The 27,481-nt window shown below is 40.4% G+C and overlaps 1 protein-coding gene across 2 annotated transcripts in view; it reads left to right on the forward strand.

Moving 5' to 3' along the window:
• The first annotated feature begins 220 nt into the window (after positions 1 to 220).
• xxylt1 (xyloside xylosyltransferase 1) overlaps positions 221 to 27,481 on the forward strand; it is a 31,138-nt gene continuing 3,877 nt past the window's right edge. For both annotated transcript variants that reach the window (XR_003928152.1, XM_030049900.1), the window contains exons 1-3: positions 221 to 895; positions 5,617 to 5,764; positions 13,343 to 13,475. Coding sequence is in view for 1 of the 2 variants with exons in the window: in XM_030049900.1 (XP_029905760.1) it covers positions 356 to 895; positions 5,617 to 5,764; positions 13,343 to 13,475 (821 nt within the window). In the remaining variant the exon portion in view is untranslated. The remainder of the gene's footprint in view (positions 896 to 5,616; positions 5,765 to 13,342; positions 13,476 to 27,481) is intronic.

The following is a 27,481-nucleotide window of genomic DNA, read 5'->3' on the forward strand; positions in this document are numbered from 1 at the left end:
CAATTAAAAAAAAAAATCACAAAAAAGACCCCAAGTAGACCACAAGTAGACCCCAAAGAAACACAGATGCATACAAATTGTGTACAGGAAATTGAAAACATATCATTATATTAACTTTATGTTAACCCACTTGTCCCCATTAAATTAGGAGAAGTCATTAAATATGAAGCAGAAAAGTGAGGCCACACTCTAGAGACTGTCTGTTGTTTCTCTTACAGGAAAAAGGCTATCTGCTGATGAGACAACTTACTCCTGACACATGAAAATGAACTAGAAGGACACGAGATGGTGCATTTATTTGCATACACATCGCCTTTCCCATGACATCAACGGGATAGCGAAGTGGCTTGTAGATATGGGCATCCTAAGAATGATAGCTAGCAGCATGGGTAGGATCAGCACTTTCAGGTCCTATCAGTTAGTCCTGCTCCTTGCCGCAGCCCTAGCAGTTGTAGCTTTTTACTACTTTGGTTCAGAGAGGCAGAATTTCTCCAGCACTACCAAGCGTATCAAGCAGACGCAGGCCAGCCACAACACCAACAGAAATGATGCAGACCTGACTGTGGACACCAAGCTGCAGCACCTGGATGGATCTGAGGAAGACGGAGGGGAAGAGAGAGATGTAGGAGATGATAGTGAGGATCGGCGATTCCGGGGAGGGGACGGCGAGGCTGTGGGCGACAAACACTACCACGCACTCATGATGTTCACCAAGGTAGACAAGAGTCGCAGCCTTCAGGAGAAATTCAGAGTGGCCATGTTATCCATGGTTAAACACAGCCACTTCCTGGAAGAAGAGGTGCTTGTTCTTCATTTTGTGAGCGACCAGGCCAGCCAGGAATTGGGAGAGAGGATGCTCATGGAATTTCTCCTGGATGCAACATTTAAGTATGAGGTAGGTAAAGTTGGGAAATTTAAAATAATATCCATCAATATTTCTGTATCAGTTTCAAGATATCTAAGCTCTTGAGAATGTTTGACTATTAAACTAGTCTGTGAGTGCTTTGTGCTGAAGAAGTCAATCAAGTGAGGTGTTAACCTACATAGAAAAGAAGCTAATTCTATTACATATTGAAATGTGCATTCATTTAATAAAGAAAGATATTGTAAAAAGTAAGCTAGTATTTTAGAGCCAGTGTTGGTATTGCAGTTTTTCTAGTGACACCCAGTTCTAGAGATAGCTGGCTGAGGCATTTGTATTACTGATGAATTTGTTTTAATGCAGTTTTAAATGCACAGTTGGTAGGAGAATTCAACAAAGTAATTATATGCCATGCCAACACATGGGGGCAGTGTTGGCCTGCCAAACTACCCTCAGCAGTGGAGGTATTCCTCCTGTGCTGTGGTTTTTCTGCCAAAAGAGAGGATCATGTCCCCTCTCTCTGTCTCATTCTGTTTGACATGACGCCCTGCCCCCTCTCCCTTCTTTTGTATGCTTCCCAGAGCACAAGATAACAAACTTGTTTACAGCTTGCATATCCCTTTCCAAATCCTCCCTGGCTTGCCAGCCCTTCCCCCCAAGGAATATCGCACCATCTTCATCATCTGGTATGGATGTTGAAGCTTTGCATTAGCTTGGGCTGATCCCCTGTCTGCTTTGGATTGAGTAGAGGTTTGCTCAGCTTAGCATTGAGGTGGTTTTGAGCTAGAGGGTCAGATTACTCCTTGCTCGTTTCAGCCTCATTACTCTTCAGCTCAGGCCTCTCTCAGACTCTTCTTCGGAGCAACACTGAACTGTCCACTGTAATGTAATATTAAGAGTAGTTTGTAGGGTCCCCAAAAGAGAGACTGCAGTGGCAAAACAATTCTCAAAATTGTTCAATGTACATCTGTTAAAGCTTGTAATAAAATAATGCAATGTGAATTAGAAACAAGGGTGTGACTACAAAGTACTGGTGTCAATATCAGCAGGATATGAAAAATCCCAAAACGCTACAGCAGATACTAGAGCATGCAGGCACATAAACATTGTCATAAACAAGCTGCCAAAGAATGTGGCTGTTAGCACCATTATATCTTAGGGAAACAAGTGTGCTCATAACTCACTCACACAACTTGCCAGCTTATCAAAGTTGCATGCTGCACACATTAGAACAGCGTGTGCTCTGCCGAGCTCGCCGTAGATCGCTGCATATCCAGTGGTTTTCTGTGTCAGTGTTATTATCATCCACATGGTGTCATTCCAGACCACTGGTTTCAAACATGTTGAGATGATGAAGCCTAAAATAATGCACTGCCACCACTGGTACAAGTACAACCATTTTCTTTCTCTCTTGACATGCACACGTGTGCACGCGAGCACACACACACACACACACACACACACACACACACACACACACACACACACACAGCCCTGCCAAAGTTCCAAATGGGATGGGAAGTCCCCTAGGGCTGACATGGACAGTGCATGAGCATGTTGACATCCTTATCTGCTCATCCCTACCCTCATTTGTTTTAATTATTCATCTCAGTGGAGTATGAGGACAAGGCGGTGGTTATGCAAGAATCTCAACCTCCATGACTTCCCAACAGTGGCGAAGTAAAAGACCCTCTTGACATTCGGAACAAAAAGCCTGTAGAGTCGCATTGTGCCCAAGGGCCGTGCTCATTAATGTTGACCATCATTCACACACATAATGACATGACACATTTGAGTCTTTGTGCATTCACAGTTTGTTACTCCATGAGCTGTTTGACTGTCATGTCATTCCCAGTGCTCCCTAAATAGTACCACATTATTTAGGTCTATCAACAAGAATGAAGCAGTTGTTGTGCTAAAAACTGATTCCTTGTTTAAAAATGTGACCACTGGAGGTTATGGACAGGGAAATGTGTTGTTATGGTACACTTGTGTAAAAGATGTTTGGGCAGTAGATCTCACCACTAACAGGATGCTGACTGTCCATATTAAATTTGCCCCTCCAAACTCTGTCAAAATATCGGGGTGATTGTTCATAACCTCAAGTCTTCTTATTCCCCGTTCAGTAGAGATTGTGGCAGGCATGCCAACAAGTAGCTATAACTCTTGAGGTGTGACCCTTTTGATTGATAATGTAGGATAATGCAGTAAATAGTTTAGGCACAGTGGTCACCCAACAAAAGAAAATCTAAAGTAATAATAGCAAGTAAACACAGGTGATACTAGTGCCCTGTGCATTCTGAGTCACTGGAAGGACTTTGCTACACTTTTTAATTTATGTCATTAGTAACACTTTTGTTTACCTGCTATTTCAGGTCAGAATGGCTGCTGTGAAAAAGGTCTATTTCATTCATTTCCCCAAACTGTTGTTTGGAGCATGCAGGTCTGCATGGTGCAGAGAACAATGTTAATCTCGATGGTGTGACTGTATGTTGAGTTACTCTTTCAGGCCCTATAGGTATTCCCTCATATTAGCCTTTTCCTCACATTAACTGGCTTTCCTTGTGCCGGCATAAAATAGTTTGCCTTTTTATTTGCTCATATCCCTTCCTCTTTCAGCAAATCACCCATAAGCCTTGTGCGTGGTGCTGGGTCAATCTCTCTTCAGTGAAATTATGTTGATATTTGAAACTGACCTGAAGAGTATCACAGTAATGTAAATGTCCCAGAACCATAGATATAGACAATCAGACATACAAACGCAGTTCTAGGCTGACTTTGTTGGCAGTTTTTCATATCACAGCACAATTGGATAGCTTGATCTATGTTTGTCAAATCTTGAGTTCATGTGCCTAAATAGAGATCAGCATTGGATATCTTAAAACAAATAACCTTTGGGTTTTTTCTAAGACCATGTTGCATTATTTATTGTGCCAGTGTTATTGAAAGTAATAAACTTCTAGTTTTATTCTGTTTACTCTCTGAATTATTAATGCATAGCTCTGAAAAACACTCCAAATCCAAAAATACCCATGCTATAAAGGTAGAATTCAGATTTTTTTGTGCTCAGCTGTTAAAAAGCCTATAGAGAGATTTATATGTCATTATCTGTTTAGACCTTAACTATCTATCACTAGCTGTAACTTTTATTATACCCAATGATGATTATGCATGTCATTTTAGCAAAACCACAACTTTTAAGAGAGAAGGAAATTTTTTTTTTTTTTTTTTTTTTTAAAGAAATGTATCTGGTGTTTTGTCTGTTACACTTCACACATAATCCATGTTTGTGTGGATGTATGAAGTAAAGCTTATTCTACTGCTGCACTTTTTTGCAAATTACATAATATACAGATATATCTAATGCATCTAAGTTAGTCAGCCTTTCTTCAGTAGTTCTGGAAATACACCTTCAATGATTTGTATACCATTATAGCTCAATACCAGCAGCAGTCCAGGATAACTCTCCAAGAACAACCCTGGGGCTTACCTTAATCTTTTCAGGATCATTAAATGATGTTTGGCATGCCAGACTTGTGAACCTGATTTAAAACACAAGAGCCATATTGACCAGGATTTATCTAAACCCTGTAACACGTACTCTCATTGCTGTCAGGCCTGATCCCAATCCGGAAAATGTCATGAAAGTATTTGTTGATTTTTGCTGCAGGAATGATAGCTTTAATAGGCATCACTGACTACTGTATCTTTTTCAATCCTCTTTCCGTAATCTGAAGAGATATCTACTGTACGTGATCAGGGCAGAAACCGCTGCCTTGCAGTGATCATGGGATTTGGGGCTTGCTGGAGCAGCTGTTAACCTGTAAACAAAAAGATGAAACCGATTGGGAGTTTGGAGGATTTTAAGAATGATTGCATGGCAGACAGCTCTGTATGTAGTCAGCTCTTGATTTAATGGCAATTTGGATTTTGTCTGACGATACAAGTGAGGTAGAACTAGAGCCTCATTCTTTACTCAGCATCATTCAGTATGACTCATTGTTCAGGTCAGAATGACATGGGGAATTTTTCACTGTCTTGGCTCATTCTCCCTAACATATTGTGCACCTATTCAACAATTAAAAAAAAAAAAAAAAAACACAAATTTGACTAAATGTATAGGCCTATATATTTCCTCTTATTTTAAAATCCTGTTTTACTTCTTGGAAAATTGCAGGGTCTAGTGGTTCCTCCAGGTCATGCAGGTAGATGCACATCATATTTAAACAAAACAAAACAAAGCAATGTATGGTATGGAGGTACATTTTTGGATATTCACCCACTAGAAAAATGTTTTCCTATTCCAGAGTCAAATGTTGGGGATTTTCTGCACTGGAATGCAGTCTAGAAGATCTTCTAAATTACTTTCCATGTTTGTTATGATCCAACATATTCAATTTTCCCTTCCTTCATTATGTCCTGTCCAAGCATTTCTGTTCATCCAGAAATGTGTTGCATTATGGAACCAAGACATTGTCACAAGCCAGGTCAAAATGCTGTTCTTTGTAAATCCTTGTAAATTTAACATTTTTTCTATGTATGCATTGTGTTTTTCAGTTCAGCTCTGCTTCGCACTCAATAATACACAGTCACCCTTCATTTATACACAGTCATGTACTGGTTAATATTGTTTAGGATGCTTTCTGTTAGTCCTTTCTCTCATCCAAAAATGCAGCTCATTGTAGTTTGTCAGTTGCTCTGGTCAGTGTTGCAGTTTTAGTCAACATATTTTCACTTTGTCAATCTCCATGCAGGTGGTGTTCCACGATGTGGTGTCCCTCACACAGAAGCTGTTCCCTATTGTGGAAGCCATGCAGAAGCACTTCAGCGCTGGCTCTGGGGCTTACTACAGCGATGCTATATTCTTCCTGTCCGTAGCCATGCACCACATCATGCCTCCAAGTAAGACTAACGCACTGTCCGATTCCTCACGCAGCTAATCAGTTATTGGTCCAGCTTAGTTTTATAATAGTTTTATGTGAACAATTTGAACCCAGAACTACGAGGGTTTTGCATCTTATTATAGCATTATTCATTTGAATCAAATTTGCACTTGTAAAATTTATACTGACACATTTAAACTTGATACATGGAGGAAAAAATTGCTTTAGAAATCTACTGCTGTATTTAAGAGAAAAGTGTCTGGCCTCTCAAAACTTTCAAAGGTGATGTTTTCCTTGACTAGCTTTAAATTGGATTTCTTATTTTTTCTGCACTAAGTTATTTCTGACCAGTAGAGGATGTTGTTTTTTTGGGATGGAGATGAGGGATACATTTCACTTTCTAAACGGTCTTACTGGATTACTTGAATTATTTTGTCTATGACCTCCAATTCAAAAATGGTGGTCAGTGCTGATGGATCTGAAATTTGGATATGTTTATCTGCAGAATGGCAGGTTCAGAGAAGTTTTGAATGAAGCTGAGGCAGTGAGGGTGGTCAAGTGGATGGTAGACGAGGATCTAATTGGGGCCAGTATAGAAATTTAGAAAGCTCAAACCAGGACATAACAACAGGGTGGCTGTAAATTGTATCGTGGAAAGAAGACTCACAGCGATTACTCTCAAATTGCAAGAGGTCATTTTACTGGGCTGTACCCGACTCACAATTTCCATAGTCAACTTAGAGTCAGCCTTTCAGTACAATGAATCGACTCTTTGTTCCTGACTGTCCAGTTAGTGAGTGCATTACCCAAGGGAAGAGAGAGGTAAAAGATCCTGCATGGGTTAATCTAGCCTTTAAACTTTGACTGAGACACTTACTTCAGTCCCAGTGGAGATAGTGTGCCGAGGGGAGAAGCAGCAGGGGCAGGCATCTGACAGACACGTGGCCTGCTGGAGAGGCCCTGTGGATTTGGGAAGGAAAGGCTGTTGTGTTGTGTTCTGTCACCGCTCAACCACGTTACTCCCCCCTGTGTTTGCACTGACTGACGGCAGCAGCCCCACTGTTGTTTACGTTGCTGTGGTCCTGCACTTCTCACACCTTGGTGGAAGTGCAGCATGGGGTGGCCCTCTGCAAATGGAACAAGTCATCAGACTTTGGGGGTCGAATCGATACTCACTACAGGACACTTTTCCCTGGCTGCCACACTCACAGACACGAAACCCTGAATCCAGACATATGTTTTCCAAACAGCGTGATGCATTGAAACTGTGCCTCAGGGTGTGATGAGGGGAACAGCTTCACATGTTCTTGTTTGTGTCCTTCTGATGATGAGGTAGCTTTCAATCTATTCATGTTGGGATTTAGGTTTAGTTATTCCAAGATCGGAACAGGAGTGTACTCTCTCAGTATCTGCCTGCGAAGCTGAAATATATACAGTACATATTTATAAATATTTCTTGAATTCAGTCGTTTTGCACTGCTAAGCAGTGAATTTCACTGTTTGAGTTTTCCTCTCATATAAGATACTGTAGGTCCACATTTGCAAGCTCCACACACCCTCAGGTCAAGTTCAGGCTTCCCTTCAAAGGTCTTCACAGAATAAGTACTAAGTATACTATTTTTATTATGCCGGTAGGTAGAATCACTTGAGAAGCGGAATAGTAAATTTGCTCTAAAATCGCTGAATGTCTTTAGGCAAAAAAGTAATTTAAAGAGAGAAATTACCATATTTTCCCTGGGGTAAATGTTTTTTTTTTTTTTTTTTTAGTGCCTGGTTGTCTCGTCATTTCACTGTCAGTTTTGAAAAGCCACTTTTGGGTCAAAGATGTTATTTCTTCTGTATTTTAAAACTCATCAACGTGATATTAGGAACATTTTTGCGCATTGCATTACATTTTCTTTTCCCCTGTAGCATTCCTCACTCATCTGAATTGGGAGTGTGTGCCTGTTGATGGCCAGGTTTGCTTGTTTGAGATGTTTATGATTGACCAAGCAGGCCAGATAAGTGTTCTGTGTGTCTCCAAGCGGTTGTCCTTTTTTGCTTTTTTTGTCCAAACAATACTTGGATTAACAGGGAGTAAGTATGCTGTGGTAGTCTTTACAGGAAATGTGTGAATAACTGTGTGAAAGCACACCTCCACAGTGTATGTGCTTTGTGTGTCATGTGTTTTCCTGGGTGCTAGAAGTGGCTCTTTACAACCCATCTTTAAAGATGCAACAAGCATATGAGCATTAGTTTGATGTGATGCCATCCTCTATAAAGTGTTAGATTTCTGTTTCCATCTGCCATACAAACTGAATTTCATAAACTGTTAATCTTGTCATTGTGTAAATGTTTGACTAACTAATCCAGCTCATAATTGAAATATCTTAAAATAAAATGGGTACTGTCCTTGATAGAGGGGAAATTAACTTACGCAGTGGAAATATTTCTCTCGCAATTAAGTTCTTAAAGAGTAGCTCTATGACAAGCTCCCTAAGAGACACACTGTTTGCGTTAGCAGAGAAGTGTTCCATGTTTGTGTGTTGCTCCCACAGGTATCAACATGCTGTGGCTTGACTGTCCCTCCAACTCCAACCTTCATTTACCATCAGGCTTAGAAAATGGCATCGCTAATGTGTGAACATCTTTCTAAAGTGCGAATGATGATGATCTGGAAATGTGGTAGTAGCTTAGCTGTCGTTTGTCTCACAGGTCTTTAGTTACGTTGTTGATTTGTTACAGCAGTTTTAGTTTTATTTTTCCCTCTGCAGTGATGAAGCCTGTGGCTTTCACAACACCAGACATCATTGCTTGGTCAATTTCCAAGGTGAAACACAAAAAACATCCCAGTTGCCGTTGGCAAGAGTCTTTAATTCATTAATGTCACTTTGTTTTGAACAAAGCCCTGTTTTTAAAGTATAGGGATGAAAAGCCTGTCTCTGGAGGAAAAAACATCAAAGCATATTAACCTATATTAACCATATTAACATTTAGAGAAATGTTAAGAAACCCGTTTACTCATGTTATAGCCATACCCTCACCTATACAGAGATAATAACACTTTTCAGTGTTTGGTACTGGAAAGATTTGGGTTACTTATTAGCACCTAAAAAAAATACTATTTTTTGTTTACTTGGGAAAATAATGTGACACTGACTCATGAAAACAGAGGGGAAAAAAATATAGGAAAATATGCAGATTGTACTGGACAAGAGAGAAAAAACAGGAGTGTGCACAAATATCTTTGAATAAATGAAACAGTACACTGGAGAACAGAACTGCACTTGTTATTCAAAACACAACAATTAATGAAATGAATGAATGAATTGGTGGTACAAACCCTTAATAATCACTGAATATAGATCACCATCCACCTGAAAGGCACAAGTGGAACATATCAGTACGCTGATGTTTTCATTCTCTGTACAAATGCATTTATTATCCAGAGGGGTTTGGCGATTGTAAAAGAGCTGCTATTGTCTTGTACCATGATTTACACAAGGAGGGTGGGGGATTGGTTTGTTGTCAATCTTGACCACAATTAACAATGAGACTAGTTTCAATGCAGTCTAATGCACGTTCACTGACCTACATACAGCGTGCCGAGTCCCTCCACTCAGAATACACTTGAGAGAGTACTGTTTTACAATTAATGCCCACCATCACCTCTACTTCACTACTACTACTACAACACCATACGGTTGCATTTATCTGTCTCTCCAACTGACCGACATCTAGAATCACTCACTCAGCCACTCTCGACTTACCAGGATAAAGGCTGTGCCGTGAGCAGATTGGCTTTTAGTAGAGAACATTGGATTAGCTGTCTATCCTATGCACACAAACACCATGTTGCTACACTGGCCAAAATCCACTCCAGAGATTACACTGTATCCATGCCAAGAAAGGGGGCTCAAAAAACATAAAATTTTCAGTGTTTTGAGAAATAGATACTTGAAAAGTGGTTTTGCTCTGACCCTTTGTGTTTATTGGAACGAGCCTTGGTAATTCAAGTTTAGATATTTACTGAAACCAAGAATGCACTCAAACTGTAATGCCCCTTTTCCAACAAAAGGTTCTGGGCACAACGTTCCTGGTTCTTGATTTGTGAAAAAGGTTCCAGGGTCAAAGTGAGTATCCTAAGCATTGTGTTTGCGTTTCTAGTGCAACCCAAGAACAGCAAACGTAATGCAAATATGAAAGTGTCTAGTTATTTTGCATCAGGCTGACAGCAGGCTGATGTCAAAGCTGTCATTATGTTCATGATTTTAACTACAGTGCCGTTATGATGTTGCATTTTTTTTTTTTTTTTTTTTTTTTGAGTAATGGACATCAGCCAGCTTGCAGTCACAGAAATGAATGGTATGTTTTTTTCTCAATTATTAGCTGGACTATCTCTTAATAAAACAAATTTTTAATCATTTGTTTAATAGTAATTCGTCACTCACCTTTGTTTTTGAAAATGGCAGGGGGCCATACTTTTGAACATTGAACCAGCTAGGGATGTTCAACGATAAAACTCTTTCCTCATCGTTGTCAGGGTCTCAGAGAGTACTACCTCAATTGCAATGTTCATTTTGGGAGCCAGGAACTTTTTACCTCGGGGCGAAAAGAGGGACTGGTTCGTCTGGTGCAAACCGGGTTGAGGGTTCCTGGTTCTTCAAAAAAGCTGCTGTTTTCTGGGCACATTTCCTCTGGTGGAAAAGGGCTATAATTTTACCAGTCCTCTTCAGCGGCAATGGCTTTGCTCAACCTTGAAATGCACCCAGCATGTTGTAGGCTATAACTGCTCACATAAAGACGGTATTGGAGCCTAATCAGGTTGGCCTACTTTCTTCCTGAAAAAAAAAATTATGTTGTTGGGTAACATTGTCTCTTGTTGTTGTAGCCATTTGGGGTGCACACCAACTTAAGACAACCGTGTGAGCTGGTCAGTGCCTCAGGCAAGCTCCAAGCAACATAACAACATTACTCCTGCGATATATTTCCTCCACCTACAAACCACCTGGCCTGTGGCCACCACAACATGAGAAAATCAAAATCTGAGATTGATTTAAACCCCTGTTATTACTGCTTATTGTTATTCTATTTCATTCGGTACAAGTCATTGTGAAGGGCTAGATGGAATTGCTAATTTCACAGTTGACAAAAGAACTTGAGGTAAAATGACCAAACAAACAGGAACATGTTTACCAGTTGAAAGTCGGGACATTCATATTTTGACAAGTGATGTCCTCAAAATTACATTTTCCAGCTATATTCCCATACTCCTCTCTTCCAGATTTGATAACAGAGAAGCTCTTTGTCCTAAAGGGTCTCACTATGGTTAAGGTTTTATTGAAACAAAGCAGTGTTTTATCATCTGTGTCCTGTATATCAGAGTCACGGTCTGCTTATTAGGTGCCACACATTGGGAAAGCTCTCTTCATGTCACCCCAAGGTGACATGAAGCACCTGTGAAACACCTGTGAAACTCATTTAGTCCAAGAATTGACCAGAATGTCCGAGTGACCATTACTAGACATAGATTTTTCCTGCTTGTTTGATCCAGATCATTCCTTTTATCCATCTATTTATCATGAAATTGATTCTTGCTGTTTTCCAAAGGTGTCCTATTGTTAATTGCCTTGCCCAAGGGTACCTAGATGGTTGTGTCATTTATGGAGGGGAGGTCAGGACCTGTTTTCCGTACTTTCCTCCCAGTTTCCCAGCCAGTCGAGGGATTCTGGACTGTGTTCTTTGTTTTCAAGCCCACTTCTCCAAGCTTTAGTGCATGCGAGCTTTCTTGTCCATGGGACTTGGTGTTGAATCATTGACATAACATCAAACCCACCACACCGCAATGTTGCAACAGCCAAAGACCCTCTTCCTGCTGTTCTACCGCCAGTTAAACCCTCTCAGTGCAAACAAACCGCCCTGACCGCTTGGAGATGACTCTGTTTCCGAGCTCCTCTCTGTTGGCATAGCACATGCACGCATTGTGACGGGTTGCTTCCTTGTTTGGAGAGGACATAAAACATGCTGATGGTGTCTCGCTGAGATTTCTTTTTTCGTCACTTGTTTGAACAGAAACTGGCACCTAAAATGTCTCTCCAGCTCAAGCTCTGGGTCCAGCCATGCTCACCATGCGGTCATCGTTTTTTCGTCGTGTCAGTGAGCTTAGTTGAGGCTCAAGGTTGTCTAGTTTCATTTTTTCAAGTGCAGGTCGATGATGATGATGATGATGTCTGTCCCCTAGTTGGTCCTGTGTTTGAGTTTGCTTGGCTCTTCTGGCTTCACCAGAGTGAGCCCTAGAAGCCATAAAAGTGCGTAGCATCTATCAGGTGAAACCAGAGAACAGTTGATCAATAAGCATGAACTATTAACAGCATTTTCCTAGTAAACCACATGTATGGCACAGGTTTTCACTATGGAAATAACACACAAACACACACACACACACACACACATACATACATACATAATATTTGTCACTTTGTCATCTTTCCAGGGGGCGTTCTCAGCAAAATGAAGACTAGTTTAATCTCACTGTAAATTACTACAGATAGTTATAATGATCCATCCATCAGGATGCCAATGTGTGGTAAAAGCCATTCCCCAAAATGTGATCCAAAATATTTCTTCTTTTTTTTTTTTTTATTTAGCATGACAGTCCATCTCAAATCTGCATGACAGAATGTTTCACCAGTGCAATAATTATGTTGTGTCCATGGCACACCAGTCCAGCATCCTGAGTGTTTCCCAAGCTTTCATCGCTATGCCAACCAGGAAAACACAGGAAGTAGGAACAATGAACAGATGAGGGTCTGTGTATCCTGGATACTGGTGCTATGATTTTGTCCACAAAAAACAAGTCACAGTGGTACTGTACATGGCCTTGCTGACAAAATCCTATTTAAAACCATGCTTTTCCATGTATTTTGAACATTTATTGCACATTTTCATGGAAAGTCCTTGTTTGATGTCAACAGTATAAATAACAGGAAAGCTGCAGCTACACCTGCATAACCTATTACATATATATTGCTACATATAAATTGTTGCATAGTCCATGGACTGTTGCTACTGTTTGTATTGACCCAGCCGCTTTATTTTAGTCATAGAACTAGATAGGGGAATTAAGTAAGTAGTTGGTTAATCACTGGGTGATGTACCATCTGTCAATTAAGTATTAGTCTAAAATAAATTCAGTTCTGCTGCAGAGTTGCCTGAGAAAATGCATCAGCAATTTTGAAAAATTAGCAGCTCACATTTTATATTCATTGCACCTGCTGGAGAACAGCATTCATCATAAGTCATTTTGAATGTACAGAGGTTGCATATTTTTGTGGCAGACAAGCAAAGTTGTAAATTATGTCTGTCCTTGATTTCTTCCTAGTTTGTAGAGCATGTTAGTAAAAGAATGAATAATCCTAAATAAAACTGGAGAAAATCCTCATCTTTACTAAGAATTTGGTAGTTATAAGTAGCAAGGTTAACCTTCCTTAATAAAAGCTGATTATTATAAGAATTTATTCTCAGCAGATGACATGTTTAAAATAAAATAAAAAAAAAAAAAAAAAAAACTGAAAACCTTTCAGGATTTTTGACCAGAAGCTGCTTTTTTTTTTTTTAGGTCTGACTCGCATAGTGCAGCTGGACCTGGACCTCAAATACAGAACCAACATCAGGGACCTCTTCCAAGAGTTTGATCGCTTCCCTCCTGGAGCAGTCATAGGCATCACCAGAGAGATGCAGCCCGTCTACAGGTAGGCGGTTTGGTGCAACACATGAGCTATTAGAGAAACACGCATTCATATTTCTTTTATATTTTTTTTCCCTTAGTGGGAGAGCCATGACATATTTTTATGGTAGAAACGTAAGTTTTGCTTTGATGTATGACATTTTACACAAGACTCTTGGTATTGAATTTTGGTATTTGGCAACATTTTAGATGTCATGTGTCTTTTCTGTTTCTACCTCTCTCTTTCACTCTGTCTTGTGCTCATTTTATTCTGTGGTTAAAATCAACCGTGCAAATTTTGCATGCTCTCTGTCGACCCCAGATGGTTTTAAATCAAGTTTTTATCAGCCTCACTTGCACACTCTCACTCATTTTCTCTCAGTTTCTAAGTGAGAAAGAACATCAGAAGTCTCCCACAGTCTCAGACACTGAATCACAAGAACACAGCCAGCCTGTCATTTCCAGACCTCCAACAACAATTTGAAACTTCTAGCTGCAGTCTTTAGATAAAATCTCCTGATGTGTTTCTCCTCAAGGACAGGGCTTTTAGATTTGATGAAGTGGGTTTGCGGTCTGGTCGATAGGAGCCACGTGGCCCATCAGTGTCACGGGGCGCCCACTAAAAGCTGAGAGGAGACGCCACCTTTGATTTCAGAGAGCTCACCAGTCTCAGGTTCTCATCAAAGTGACAGTGACAGGAGCCGTTTCTGTTGCATAACTGTGAGAGGGCAAGAAAGGCACAGAGAGAGAGCGTTAAAGGGAGCCCCATGAACTGCACTGTCAAGACTTTTGAAGCAGAAGATTGAGGGCTCGAGTGAGCAGGGAAGACACTGTCAGGGAGGTGTGGAGGACAAAGAGAGTGAGAGAAGAGAGAGAGAGGCGTTTGAAATGGTGACCTGTGCGTGTGTGTGTGTGTGTGTGTGTGAGAGAGAGAGAGAAGAGACTAGGCTTTCTGGCTCTAAAGGAAACTTCTATGTGAGTGTTGTGACATTCTGAAGGTCAGTGTGTTTTGCTTTTGTGTGTGCGTGTGTTTGGGGTCAACAACAGGAAGCAGTGTTTCTAAAAATGACGGGATTTGAAATGAATTTGAAAATAATGGGACACAGATTACTTTTTTCCATCGTAATATTAATGAGTATAGAATGGTGCAATTTTAGTCTCCCTGCAGTGTGTGTTTGCATCACCCCCTAGCTGATTAACTTTCCATTCATCATGTTTTCCTCCCTGAGGCATTTGCCACCTCACATGAAACAGGGAAACAGCTTAAAGGGAAATACCACTCAATTAAAGCAGTCACAATATCCGTCAGTCTGAGACTGTCCAATAAACAGTCCAATAAATAAGGACAGGATGCAGAGGATGTTATTTCACAGAGAAGGACATTTTTTCTGGATTGGTGGTGCACGGATGCAGTCCAGTATCACTTGTTCCATTCAACAGATGTTGTGACAAAAAGGACTTTGTCAGCGCCAGTGTTTTGTGCAAACATGAGGAACATTTTCCCAAAACTACAGAACTAAGACTCGAAGCCCTGGTGTTATCGCATATAAAAGCAAAATTGTTGTTAATTAAAGTTGAGTGGTGCTCCCCTATTATTTGCAAGATAAATGTTACCACTGTACAAAATCAAAAGGCTAACACACCATTGAGAACCAAGCCATTACCTGGCAGCAAAAACACGGTGATGTGGCTTTTATGAATGGCCTAATTCAATAATTGATGATTTGGCAGACTTGAGCAAGCTGATGCTCAATGTCAGGAAAGGTTTGTGATTCATATGCATCTCATGTCGTTTTGTCACACCTGTTTGGCATCAGTAAACAATGTTCTCATCCCTCCCTGCTCTTGGCTGACATCTACCTGGCTGTATTCCGATCTGAGCTCTTGGCAAAACTCAAAATAAATGAAACTGACTCACCGAGCCCACTTGGACGTCAAGTTGTGGCAGCCCCCTCGGTGGCGCTGCAGACCAAACTTTTTCCACCGGCGATTCCTGTTTGTTTTTTGTCCAGTTTCCCCTCTCCCTCTCTCCTCCCCTTCTCTCTCGCTGCTTTTGTCGTCCTCTCCCTCCCTCCTTCCCCTCTTCACATCCTCAGCCCTGCAGCAGCACAGCAGCTCAAGAGGAAGAATAGGCAGCATTCTCAGACCATTGTTTCTATCCTCCATTATAAACACAGCTTTAGCCTCAACAGTGTGCGTAATGGCACTCGTCTAGAAAAGTCACAAGCGCCAGAATCTTGAGTCAGTTTGTGTTCACAGTAGTTTTCCTGATTCGCCGCCATATTTGGTGATAAAATAATTCTTTTAATGTAAAAAATGATGTTCACCGGTTTAGTCCCAGTTGAGTTCAGTCTAACTTTTAACTTTGTTATGATCAACTCAAGCTTCTGCTGGCACAGTCAGCCTCTTCGAATCAGTCGGGACAATTATTGAGTCAGACATTTTGGGAATGAGTAAGGATCAGCTTCCCGTACTTCTCTGCCCACTTCAGCATGCCTATCAGCCAGTTTTTCCTGCCTTTATTAGCTTCTGATCAGAGACAGATCTGATTAAGGTATCTGCCACCGGCCAGTCCGCCAAATCATGACGTCAGCCGTCACTAATCCAAAATAGATTTCTGGAGTACAGCCAATAGCGGATGCTGTGTGCGTGCATGTCTGCGTGTGCGAGTATGTGTCTTTGTCTGGCTGTGTGCGTGTGTGTGTGTGTGTGTGTGTGTGTGTGCTGCAGTAAACAAGGGGCTCTGACTTTTTTGCTCTTTGTTCCTCCGCTGTGTTTTTCCATCCTTCGCTGAGGTACTAACATAAACACAACTGGTCCATTTAGACTGCTTCACTGTTTTCCACTCAGGCACATCATCAAAACAGGACGTCACTGTGTGTGCATGCTTGGGTGCATGAGGGAGAGTAAGACGACATGAGACTGGATCACACTTACAGGGTGGTTTTGCAGAGCAGCTGCTTACTGCGATAAACACAACGCCAGGTGGTTTCCTCCAGGTTTTTACACACCGTTTGTATTAATTAAAAAGGGAGTCAGGGTTAAGAAGTTAGCAGCTGTGTTAGTGCCTTGAATCTTTTTACTAATTCTCACCATTTTCCTTTTATTCATTAGAGCAACACACAAGCACACTCACACACACACTCAGGGATGAGTGCACTGTAATGATTATGGCTTCAGGTGCACCAACAGCGGCCCTTTTGAACTCTTCAATTTATTCCCGTTTGTTAATCTGCAGAGACAAAGAACAGCATCACCTTCCATATGCCCTCATGCCTCAGCACATGCCGCCACTGTCCCAGTCAACAGAGAGGAACTTCCAGCCTTAATTGATAACCTTTTGTTCCAGCGCTTTGAAGTCCGTTCTCTGGACATTCTTCAGAGGAAAGGAAAATAATGAAACAATATACTTCAGTCTGGGGGAGACGGCCACAGAAAGAATCCAATTTAGCGTGAGTTGCATATCATAAATCTTGCACGTGCTTTGAAAGTGCCTCTTGTTTTGTGTTCTCTGTCCTGAGGCACCAGATGCCCAATGCTGCATACCCAATTGCCATTCAGTAGCATTGCTTTCAGAATAACTTGTAATTCAAATAATGTGGCGGAAGAAGGCTTTACAAGACTGAGCACCATATTTTCAATCTGCTGCACATGTTCAGGTCCATTATTTTGCTCATGTAACAGTTTATCCTAATATTACATGACTACACATGGCCATTCACCAGCAACTATGTGCTGGCATTGCATACAAAGGTCAAAAATCTCTGACAAAAAGAGATTGTTGTGTGTCTCCATGAGTGAAAGGGAACGAATGATGTGTCTGAATGTCTGTATATGCAGAGGATGATGTCAGGTATATGGTACAGTGGTTTTAGGAATGCAGCCCGGGCTTTCCTGGCTGGCCAGGAGGGCTCCAGGAACTCCAAACAGATCTGTATCTCTGCCCTCTCCATAGCCCTGCCACTGTAACGGCTCAGTGGTCTGCTGACCAGTGGAAACCCCAGAAATGTTCTCCCTGTCTGCCCGGATACACACATTCAAAACACACGACAGCCGAGCAGGAGCTCACGCCAGTTAACAGAAACCGCTTCACTGCCTAGCTGAAAATTACGGGGTTTCAGCAAGACCTCATGTGACAAAACCCCACCTCACCCTACACACACACACACACACACACACACCATCATTGGTCTGTGTGTGTATAGGCATGCCAGTGTGATTGTGAACATCCAGCAGTGACATAAAGGATAACTCCCTCTCAGAGCCCATTTGTCCGGGCTCAGAAAACTATCATGATTCAGCAGGCTCTCTGGCTTTTGAGAGAAGGGCATTTTAATAGACATTATGAGACCAGCAATTGCTTTCTTTTTCTGTATTTTTTTTAAAGAAATTAAAATGTGTTGACAGCGAAGCACATTTTGAAAGTTGTACTTAAAGTCACAGAGCATTCTCAAGGGCATTGCTATTTGTCCAGACGTCAGCAGTTTCCAATTTAGTTATAATTAGTTAAGTGAATCACATAAACAGAAAATGCCTTGTTTAATATAATCTGCCCAGTGAAACATGATTTAGCCTATTCTTTGCTGTTGAGTAACTGTAAGACTGTAAGAAGATGAATGTAATTACATATGGCTCTAAGTCATTATCAGTATACTGGAAATTTCTAGATATTCTGTAATATCTTAAGTTTGAAACTTGGTTTGTGTGAGCCAGCATGTGCATCCTCTTCACTGGAGTGTTTTCCTGTGGTGAGCGAAGAGAGCTCTCAGCTCCCACTCTTGTTTGCTGTTAATGGACAGTTTTATGCAGGAGAAAGCATCCACCCACTAGCCGCAGTCAGTGCACGTCCTGCCAGTGAAAAGTTCATTATTGGAAAAAAAAAATGTCACATCTCTTCCTCCTGTAGCCACATCCATAATGTTTTAAGGCCGGAGAAACAAGACCTTCTTACATAAGCGGCAGTTTCAGAGCCACAAACACAGCCACTGGAGAGACAATAGCCAGAAGCATGTCAGCATTTCTTATTGCGGATGAGTGTATTTAGGTTTTGAGGTAGACATGTTACATCCTGCATATTCACAACTTGAATATAGTTGTTATAAGATGGTATCAAATGTTTTATGCCTCGTACCATTTACAGACTTAGTCTTTCAAATCTTTTGCAGTCAGATCTTTCAAAGAGAGAGAGGAAAGAAAGAGAGCAAATTCATACCCAAAACACACAACTTCTCAAAAAGATTGTATCATCAAATAGCTCCACTACTCATCAGGATAGATTTTAAATTAGAATAAAGTCTTCTAGCTTTGGTGAAGTCACATTTTAAATATATCTGGGCTTCCACACTGAATTGCTTCCCTTTTTCTGTCATTGCTGGAGCTCTCTTTGATATACCTGCTTCAGTCTGCCAAACTGCTGGGTGATGAAAAGGACCAGACAGTTCATTTGTTTATCCCAGAACGATACTATCAGCAAAAATGTTTAAAGCAGCTTTCAGAGATCAGACTGTCTCTTGTTCTGAACAAACTGGAGGACCAATTTGGATGGTGTCGCAGCACAGCGTGTCCCTGTCACCGGCTAATGCTTGCCGTTCTTTTTGGATGGAGAGAGACACTTTCGCCGAGAGGTTGGCAGTGAAAATCAGAGGCAGGCGACGATGGCTCTGTGAACTTGCGGATCAGATCGGGAGAACTTATAGGAGTGCTGATCTTAGCTAAGAGGCTGTATGTCTCGTTGGATTGTCAGAATGTCTTCATATACAGCATTTTCTGTTCTGTACCAATACAACCAAGCCAGGTTCAGAGGACAGCGCTGCATCATGTCCCCAGTAACTCAAATCTCACCATTATGTAAGGTCAAGGTGACCAGTTTGAAGAGGTACTCAAGCATCAGAAACTGCATTAGAGCACACAAGGACATGACCAGTGTGCAAGACAAAACTTCCAAAAGAATGATACTTAAATTAGAGATGCACAGAGTTGATATGCAGTAATGAAGGACTGCACTGATGAACTAGCAGAGGTATTTGCCAACATCTTTAAAAGGATGGGCAAAAATAGGGACTTCATTGTTAAATACTATCTTTATCATCCACCAAATTTGAGAGTTACTAAAAGTTAATAATACTTCTTTTTCTTGACCTCTTTAACTAAGTGTACAGTATCAATCAGGAAATTGCATATGCAATTCCATTGATATTGAACTTCCCATTCATTTATTTAAAATATCCTGCTTCAATCCATGGATTTGAATAGACATTAAAAATATACATGCAACAAGCGTTGTTTGGCGCTTACAGCAACACGTTGTTTGAAAGCAGCTGGTGAGCAGTTATGTCTGCTGTGTGTATGTCAGAGCTACTTTAAACTTTAGACTGAAAGCAGCCAAACAACTGATTGTAATGTTTGCACTGCAAGTGTTTCAAGGGCTAGCAGCAACAGAGGTAATTAAAATATTACTAATTTAACTAGGCACTTGAACAACATTATGGTATTTCATAATATTACATGGCTGAAGGATAGGATATGAGAAGCAGAGGGTTTCATTTTGTACTGCAAGTGTGTGTGGAATATCTGTCATCATGTGACCTAACATTATGCAGCATCACTTGTATACAGACAACTGTTAACACAGTTAACCGCAAATCTTTCTCATGATGTCTTGAACTCAATTAATCATGCCTCATGTTAAACGTTCCTGTCAAATTCAGAGAGCAGATTGAAGAAAGTTAATATACAGTACAGGCCAAAAGTTTGGACACACCTTCTCATTCAATGCGTTTTCTTTATTTTCATGACTATTTACATTACATTACTATTACTGAGAGATTCTCAGTGAAGGCATCAAAACTATGAATGAACACATGTGGAGTTATGTACTTAACAAAAAAAAGGTGAAATAACTGAAAACATGTTTTATATTCTAGTTTCTTCAAAATAGCCACCCTTTGCTCTGATTACTGCTTTGCACACTCTTGGCATTCTCTCGATGAGCTTCAAGAGGTAGTCACCTGAAATGGTTTTCACTTCACAGGTGTGCCTTATCAGGGTTAATTAGTGGAATTTCTTGCTTTATCAATGGGGTTGGGACCATCAGTTGTGTTGTGCAGAAGTCAGGTTACTACACAGCCGACAGCCCTATTGGACAACTGTTAAAATTCATATTATGGCAAGAACCAATCAGCTAACTAAAGAAAAACGAGTGGCCATTTTTTTTTTTTTTTTCATAAAACTAGTGTTGTAACCAAATTGAATGGTTCAAAATATCACATTTGAGACACAAGTATAAGAGACAGAAACAGTGGAGACATCCTTTTTTTCAGCGCAACCTTAGTACAGACAAACTCCTCACTTAGTACAAAGTCCTGCTTCTAAAATCTTTATCAGGCAGTTTCATCAACATCATCATCACATCTTCATTACACCACTGTCTTCTTATCATCTTCATCAAGAAGAATATAAAACAAGTTTTCAGTTATTTCACCTTTTTTTGTTAAGTACATAACTCCACATGTGTTCATTCATAGTTTTGATTCCTTCACTGAGAATCTACAATGTAAATGGTCATGAAAATAAAGAAAACGCATTGAATGAGAAGGTGTGTCCAAACTTTTGGCCTGTACTGTATTACTCTAAAAAGGATAATTTTAGCACTAATTTTAATTACTTATTTGTCCAAACACCTCTGGAGTTTGCCTTTTTCCATCTTCACCATAGACGTGAGGCCAGATGCATAAATGATGCATATGCACAAAGACACCATTTTCCATGTGGGAAATTGAACTAAAATTGAAAAAGAATTTAATACATATACTGTTACCATCTGCATAAATAAGGAATAAAAAAACTCTCAATAAAATGCAGCCCAGTTCAACAGCAGCTCTAACTATGAGCTCAATGCCAAACATAGAATTGAATGAACACCTCTATTACTGTGACAAAAAGGAAACGTGAGTATTATAGGTATCAGAAAAGTCAGCTAATACTGTATCTGATTCATGGCAGTGTGAACAGTCAGATCAGAATTCATGTTTTTGCCATTTAGCATGCTCACATTACTGTCATCATTCATGTATTGTAGGCGGTGGTGGGCCAAAACAACATATGGAGGATGGCAGCAGCAGTACAGGGAGACAGGCGGTCGCAAATTTAGTAGCTATATGGGAAGACACCTCAATCTAAGCCCTTTTTTGCCTTCTTTTTTGCCTCTGTTCAGCATGACCAGTTGAAGGACTGACACCACATCACTGTTCAAGAAATGTGAAATATGTGCATTTGGGGACATGGCAGAAATCTGTCCATGCTAATGTCAGAAATCAAATCAGAATTTAGTCACTTTCAGCCACAGCGCGAATGTAACTTAAGAGACCGTGATACTGTTTATACTGAGCCAAAAACTCTGACAATCATGGAGATGAATCGGGCCAGTAAATTGAACTTTACATTCAGCTAAGGCTTGACAAGTCTTTGATTTGCTGGATTTCGTATAAGCCCCATCACTGAAAAGTGTTCAGGCAACCTTTAGTTAGAAGGCACAGCTTTCACATTCAGATCTGTGTCTGAGGAAAACTTCATCCTGCCCTGGGTAGACTTTAGACACATGGGGCAGGTCCTTTTCTTCTGCTCATCAGAGAAGCTACTTCAGCTGATCACAGACAGACGATCAATACTGTACATACAAAATCCTTAAGTACAAATTAAGAAAGAATTATCACAGCGACCATTACCACTTTGAAACCACTGACCTGGAACTCTCACACAACCCATCTTCAAAGGTAGGTACCTTTTTGTGTTGTCTTTCTGTTCAAAAAGTAGTGATGTTTTCTAACATCAGACTGACTCAACAGTAGTTTGGGATTGAAGTTCATAGACTCCTCTCACTAAATTAGCCACTGTTGTTGCACAAACACCGAGAAAAAAAGGTTTCAAAGTAAGATTAGAGAAAAAAAGAAATATGAGAGATGAAAGGAAATGTGATCAGAAGAAAAATGATTATTGACTCTCAAAGTACACCACATCTTGACTTTGTAGTGAAGTCATGTTCTTAACACCCCTGAAAAGAGATTTGGTTTTATGATTGTTGTATGATTCGAAACAGGCAATTTCAGTTTAATTTTTTCCACAGTGAATTGTTTGGTACTATGTTGTGTGGCTTATATGTTGTAATTACGTTTTTGTGCTTCCAGATGAAGATTGGGGCACTTGATGTATTTCAGCAAATTGAGGCTCTGACTAAAGAGGGAGATTCAGACAGAGAAAAGATGACTCTAGTCATGCATGCTGCCTATCTCCTCTCAGGAGGAATGGCTTCTGAAGAATACAGAGGCACTGTAGAGAAGGGAAGGAGGCTGGAGAGGATGTGACAGGTTGAGGTTTCACATTATGACAGAGGGGATCAATGAGTAAGAGGCAACATACAGATTGCCCACTTTATGATCGAACAAAATTACGTCATTTTTGTTCTAGGAAGAAAGAGAGCCAGAAAGAGAACTAGTCTCTACAGCAGATGCACATCAACAGGAAAGAAAATGTCCTGGTTTGAGAGACAGAGCATCCCATTCTCAACAGAGAATGGCTTGAAGATATGGTGAGAGTGGAAGCCGAGAAATTCGCTGCAGAGAAGGCAAATTGAGAATTGACCTTGAGATGGAAAGACTGAATATGATTGAAGAAAGAGGCCTTTTAACAAGAGGTGGATGAAATGAATGCAATGAGAAAGGCCTTCCAACTACAGGGGGACAACATCGTGAAAGAAAGACGTATTCGAAAGAGAGACTGCAGCACGGCGAATGAGGAGGAAGGTTTTCAACACTGAAAATGAAAAATTCTGTGAGGAAGAAGAGGTTCCAGCAGGAAATTGCAGAAATGGCCATGATGAGAAAGGCCTACATTAAAGAAAAGGCATGGATAGAGAAGATGAGGGAGGCCTTCCATAAAGAGGCAAGCATGAGCAGAGACGAGGAAAAAGCCCTCACACAGAGAATGAAAAGGAAGCAAATACCACTACTGCTCACCAAGAAGAAGAACATGAAAGTAAAATGGCAGGCAAAATTATCAAGAGAGCAACCAATTCATCACCTACCCTCTCCCTCTCCAGTATCTACTTTATATTGCTGTGAAAAACATTACAAATTTGTCCTTCAAAAAAAAATTATTTATTCAAGTTTCACACCAAACATTACATTTCACAATATTGCATTTTCACACAGTCTCCAGCTCTGATCAGCGTTTGAGACTAAGCGCATCTAAGGCGGCTAAAAGGATTTAACTTATTCTTAGGAATTACTATGATAGTACAAAATGTAATTGCATATTTGTATATAAAACTGTTTATACATTGAACTGCCGGTATTCTTCCAGGCATTGACACAGTTTTAAAATAAAGGCTAATGAGGAATCCCTGCAAATGGCAGAGTGGCACCATCAAGACCAACACTGCCTCCAGATGTAAAGCTGCTAAAACAGGAGCTTTAAAATTCCTTGCACACTAAGAGTCTCATCACATACTGGCGAAAGGAAGAGAGAGAGGTATAAATGCAATATAATGGACGATGATTACAGCTCAATTTTGTGTTTTCATCAAGTTATTATTATACCCACACATGGGTATTTATTTATTTAGTTGGTAATCTGTCCACAAGGTGGTTTAAATAGGTTTAAAAGCCTGATCGGTTATGATCGTAAAAAATTCGGGGTAAAGCAGCTGTCACTGTTTCATATATCAGTGGACTAATTTGCTTCTTTGCGGGTCTTTAGATTGCAGTGGAAGTACAGCCAGCAATGGGCTGTAGGAACCTTTTAGTTTCTTGAAAAGTTACCCTGGTAATACTTTACCCAAGAAATTTGGGTGTAAAACCGGCTTTGGTAAGAGTGCTCTCAACCACTTGTCAAATTTTCTCTTGCTCTCTTTCTCTCTTGTGGATACCAACAAAAATAAGAGCAAATTTGTTTGTGTATGGCAGGGGTGGGAAAGTCTGCAGGTTTTCATGCCAACCAGGTAATTTCACTGATTAGTTCCTCCTCTCTGCGTGGAAGTGAGGTCATCGGTGAAATCACCTGGTGTCGGTTTTGGCTGGACTGAGAGCCTGCAGACTCTCAGCTCTCCATGGCACATGGTTGCCTACCCCTGGTATATGGCTTCCTGCATCTGGCCCATTGTTACCACTTATGAAAATATAAGGAAATGAAAACACATCTGCCACCGACTTCCTCAGCCCTGCGGAGCGGAGGCTCAACACTCAGAGAATAATGAATTGCGACATTCATATTTTTATGCCAAGAGGGTCTGCGGTGGCATGAAGTGTTAATGCCACTGTATGAGAACAAGCACCATGTAGCTTGTAGCTGCTATATATAGGTCAGCAGTAAAAGTGAACTGTGGCAGAGAGAATCCAACAGTCTCACTAGATCTGACCAAGCAATACACCAAGCACTAAAAGAATCCTAATTATCTTCCTCTTTAAAATTTCCCCACTGATGATTATTTGCACCAAGGCAGCTAGGCTAATGAACTGGCATGTACAACATAGAGGGTGCTCACAGATTTCACTTATGTATTCAACTTTAGAAACAAGATGTCTTAAGGGATGTTTTGTATTCTTTAACAGAGTTGCTGTCTGCCTGACTTAAACAGAGGAGCTGCCCTGCAATAGCTTCGCTCCTCTGTGTATCATCATGCTATCAATCGTCCATCACCACGCGTTTTAAGCCAGCACACGTCTGCATGAATATTTCATCCTCAAAAGATATCCAGAGGCTTTGCCTCTACTTAAATTTTGGATGGGGTAAAATCTCACCGCATTGGCCAGACAATGCATGGAGTTCTTTGTCCTTTCTTGAACTGATCAATCAGCCCAAAAAACAAAAGTTAGACCTACAAAATAGAACATCATGCTCTCCATTGTCTTGATAGAGTCCCAGAAATATGCCACAATAAATATTGTGAAATTTACCAGTTTAGACCATAATGACACTGTTTTTCCCTTCACTTAAGCCTCTATTATGTTGTTTATTTTCAGTGATAAATAACTGACATATTTAACAAAGAAGGAATATCGTTCAGATATCTGGAATTCACTGCAGAAAAGAAAAGGTCTCATGCCTCTGGATGTTTTAGATGAATCCAGTATGTCTGTCTTTTCAGAGCCACAGTTGTTTTCTGAGTGGTATCAGTCTCATTTGGCTTATCTTCAAATATTAAGACTTTTTTGAGCTGAATTAATTAGTGAATCTGTAGATGCTGTAAATTGTATAGCTATCTACTTAGAGAGAGAGAGAGAGAGAGAGATCTATATCTCTATCTATATAAATATATAGATATAGAGAGAGAAAGATAGATAGATAGAAAAAACAAGAGTTAATGATGACCATGACTCAGTTTTCATGCTTTTTTTTGTCATCCTCCTAAACTTTAAGAGAAAAATGAAGAAACTGATGGTCATAGCACGGCAGGCATACCCAGGAGTATATGACTTTGAGATGCCAGGAGTGCCTGAGAGACACTCAGAAACTCTTTGTCAAAACGGTGCGGCAACAAAATAAAACATGATTTCATGGCCCACTGCCACTCTCTAGGCTCCTCTGTGCTGAAGCTTGAAGTGTTGTCCACTGAGAGCAGAGAGCTTAAAGGCCAGGCGCTGTTGTTTTCTAACTTAAGAGTCTAATATCCCTGTGAGCTACACTGCTCTTGTGAAACTTTCTCTTCAAAGCTTTCTCTTCAATGTCTCCTTTCAAGAATGATGAGAGAGGGAATAAAGAATAAAAGAACAAGAATCAGTGAGGAAGGGGCTAGATGTATAGGGAGAGGGCATGAGGAGTACACTGTGTTCCATCCTGCCTGTGTTTCCTGCACTTTCCTCAAGATGAGGGTGTGTTTTGCCATGTTCAGCCATCATGCCAGAACTTTGGTGTGCTCTGTCTCTGCACATCTATGCAAACATATGAGAGATCCCAGGCTACAATTCTTAGGCAGCAAAACTTCTGCTTTAAGAGCAAGCTAAAACATGACTACATTGGCAACAATGATGAAAATCCACTCATTTTGCTGGTTGTCAAGCGCTGTACTTACAGTTCTACTTATAAATAACTTGTAGGTTAATAATGCTGTAGGTTAGTGGTTATGTAGAACATGGCACTCACAGTGCCAGAAATATGTGTTTAGTCTGTGCTGCGTCAGTCCACACTTAAAGTGTAAATTGATACTGTTATAAGGCATGCTGAATAGCATCATCCACCAAATGGCATATTTTATGTAATTTTTTAGTCACTTTAAAGTCAGCAGATCAGTTGATTGAGAACATGCATTTTTTCTGGCTTGCTGAAATGCTGTGTCCAAATCTACATGTTCTCTGACCAGACATGAGTTTGATCTTAGCTGTACACCAAAGATGAAATTGATAAATACAGATCCTGTCTGTGAAACGACCATATGATAAAATACATCCACTGTGATTATAAGAGGTGACAGGGCACTCGGACACCATCTTTGACATATTTGGCATTTCAGATATTCTCATTGTAAAGTGACAGAGTGCCCAAACTCTCCATGAATTTGCTGCCAAGTTATTCCTAAGGCTCCTCCACTGGCTTTCATTTAACAACACCCTGCTTTTAGAGAGTCTTCCTTGACAAGTAAAGTTTTTGTTTTTTCACACTAGTTAGCTGAAGAGGAGTCAAGCTTATAAGTTTGATTTTTTTTTTTTTTAATCCCTTTTAAGTAGCCTTCAATTGCTTTGATGGAATGATGAAAAATGTTGGAAGTTGAGGCTGTGTGACCCATAAGGTATGGAGCTGAACTTGAGAAATTCAGAATAGAGTCCCTTAAGCTAACCACAGCTGAGCAAACCCACAACCTGACCACCAAGCTTCTTACCTCACATTCCTCAGCAGACTGGAGCTGCTGTGGAAAGATAGTAAATGCCTTGAAGATTATATTCCTTGAGTAATCTTAATGCTAATTATTAACCAGTATTGAAGATCTTAGGTGTGAATCTTCGTACTTCAGGTAAAACTTGGACAATTGCAGTTTTTTCTTTT

This window comes from Myripristis murdjan, chromosome 4 (assembly GCF_902150065.1).
Source record: "Myripristis murdjan chromosome 4, fMyrMur1.1, whole genome shotgun sequence".
NCBI lineage: Eukaryota > Metazoa > Chordata > Actinopteri > Holocentriformes > Holocentridae > Myripristis > Myripristis murdjan.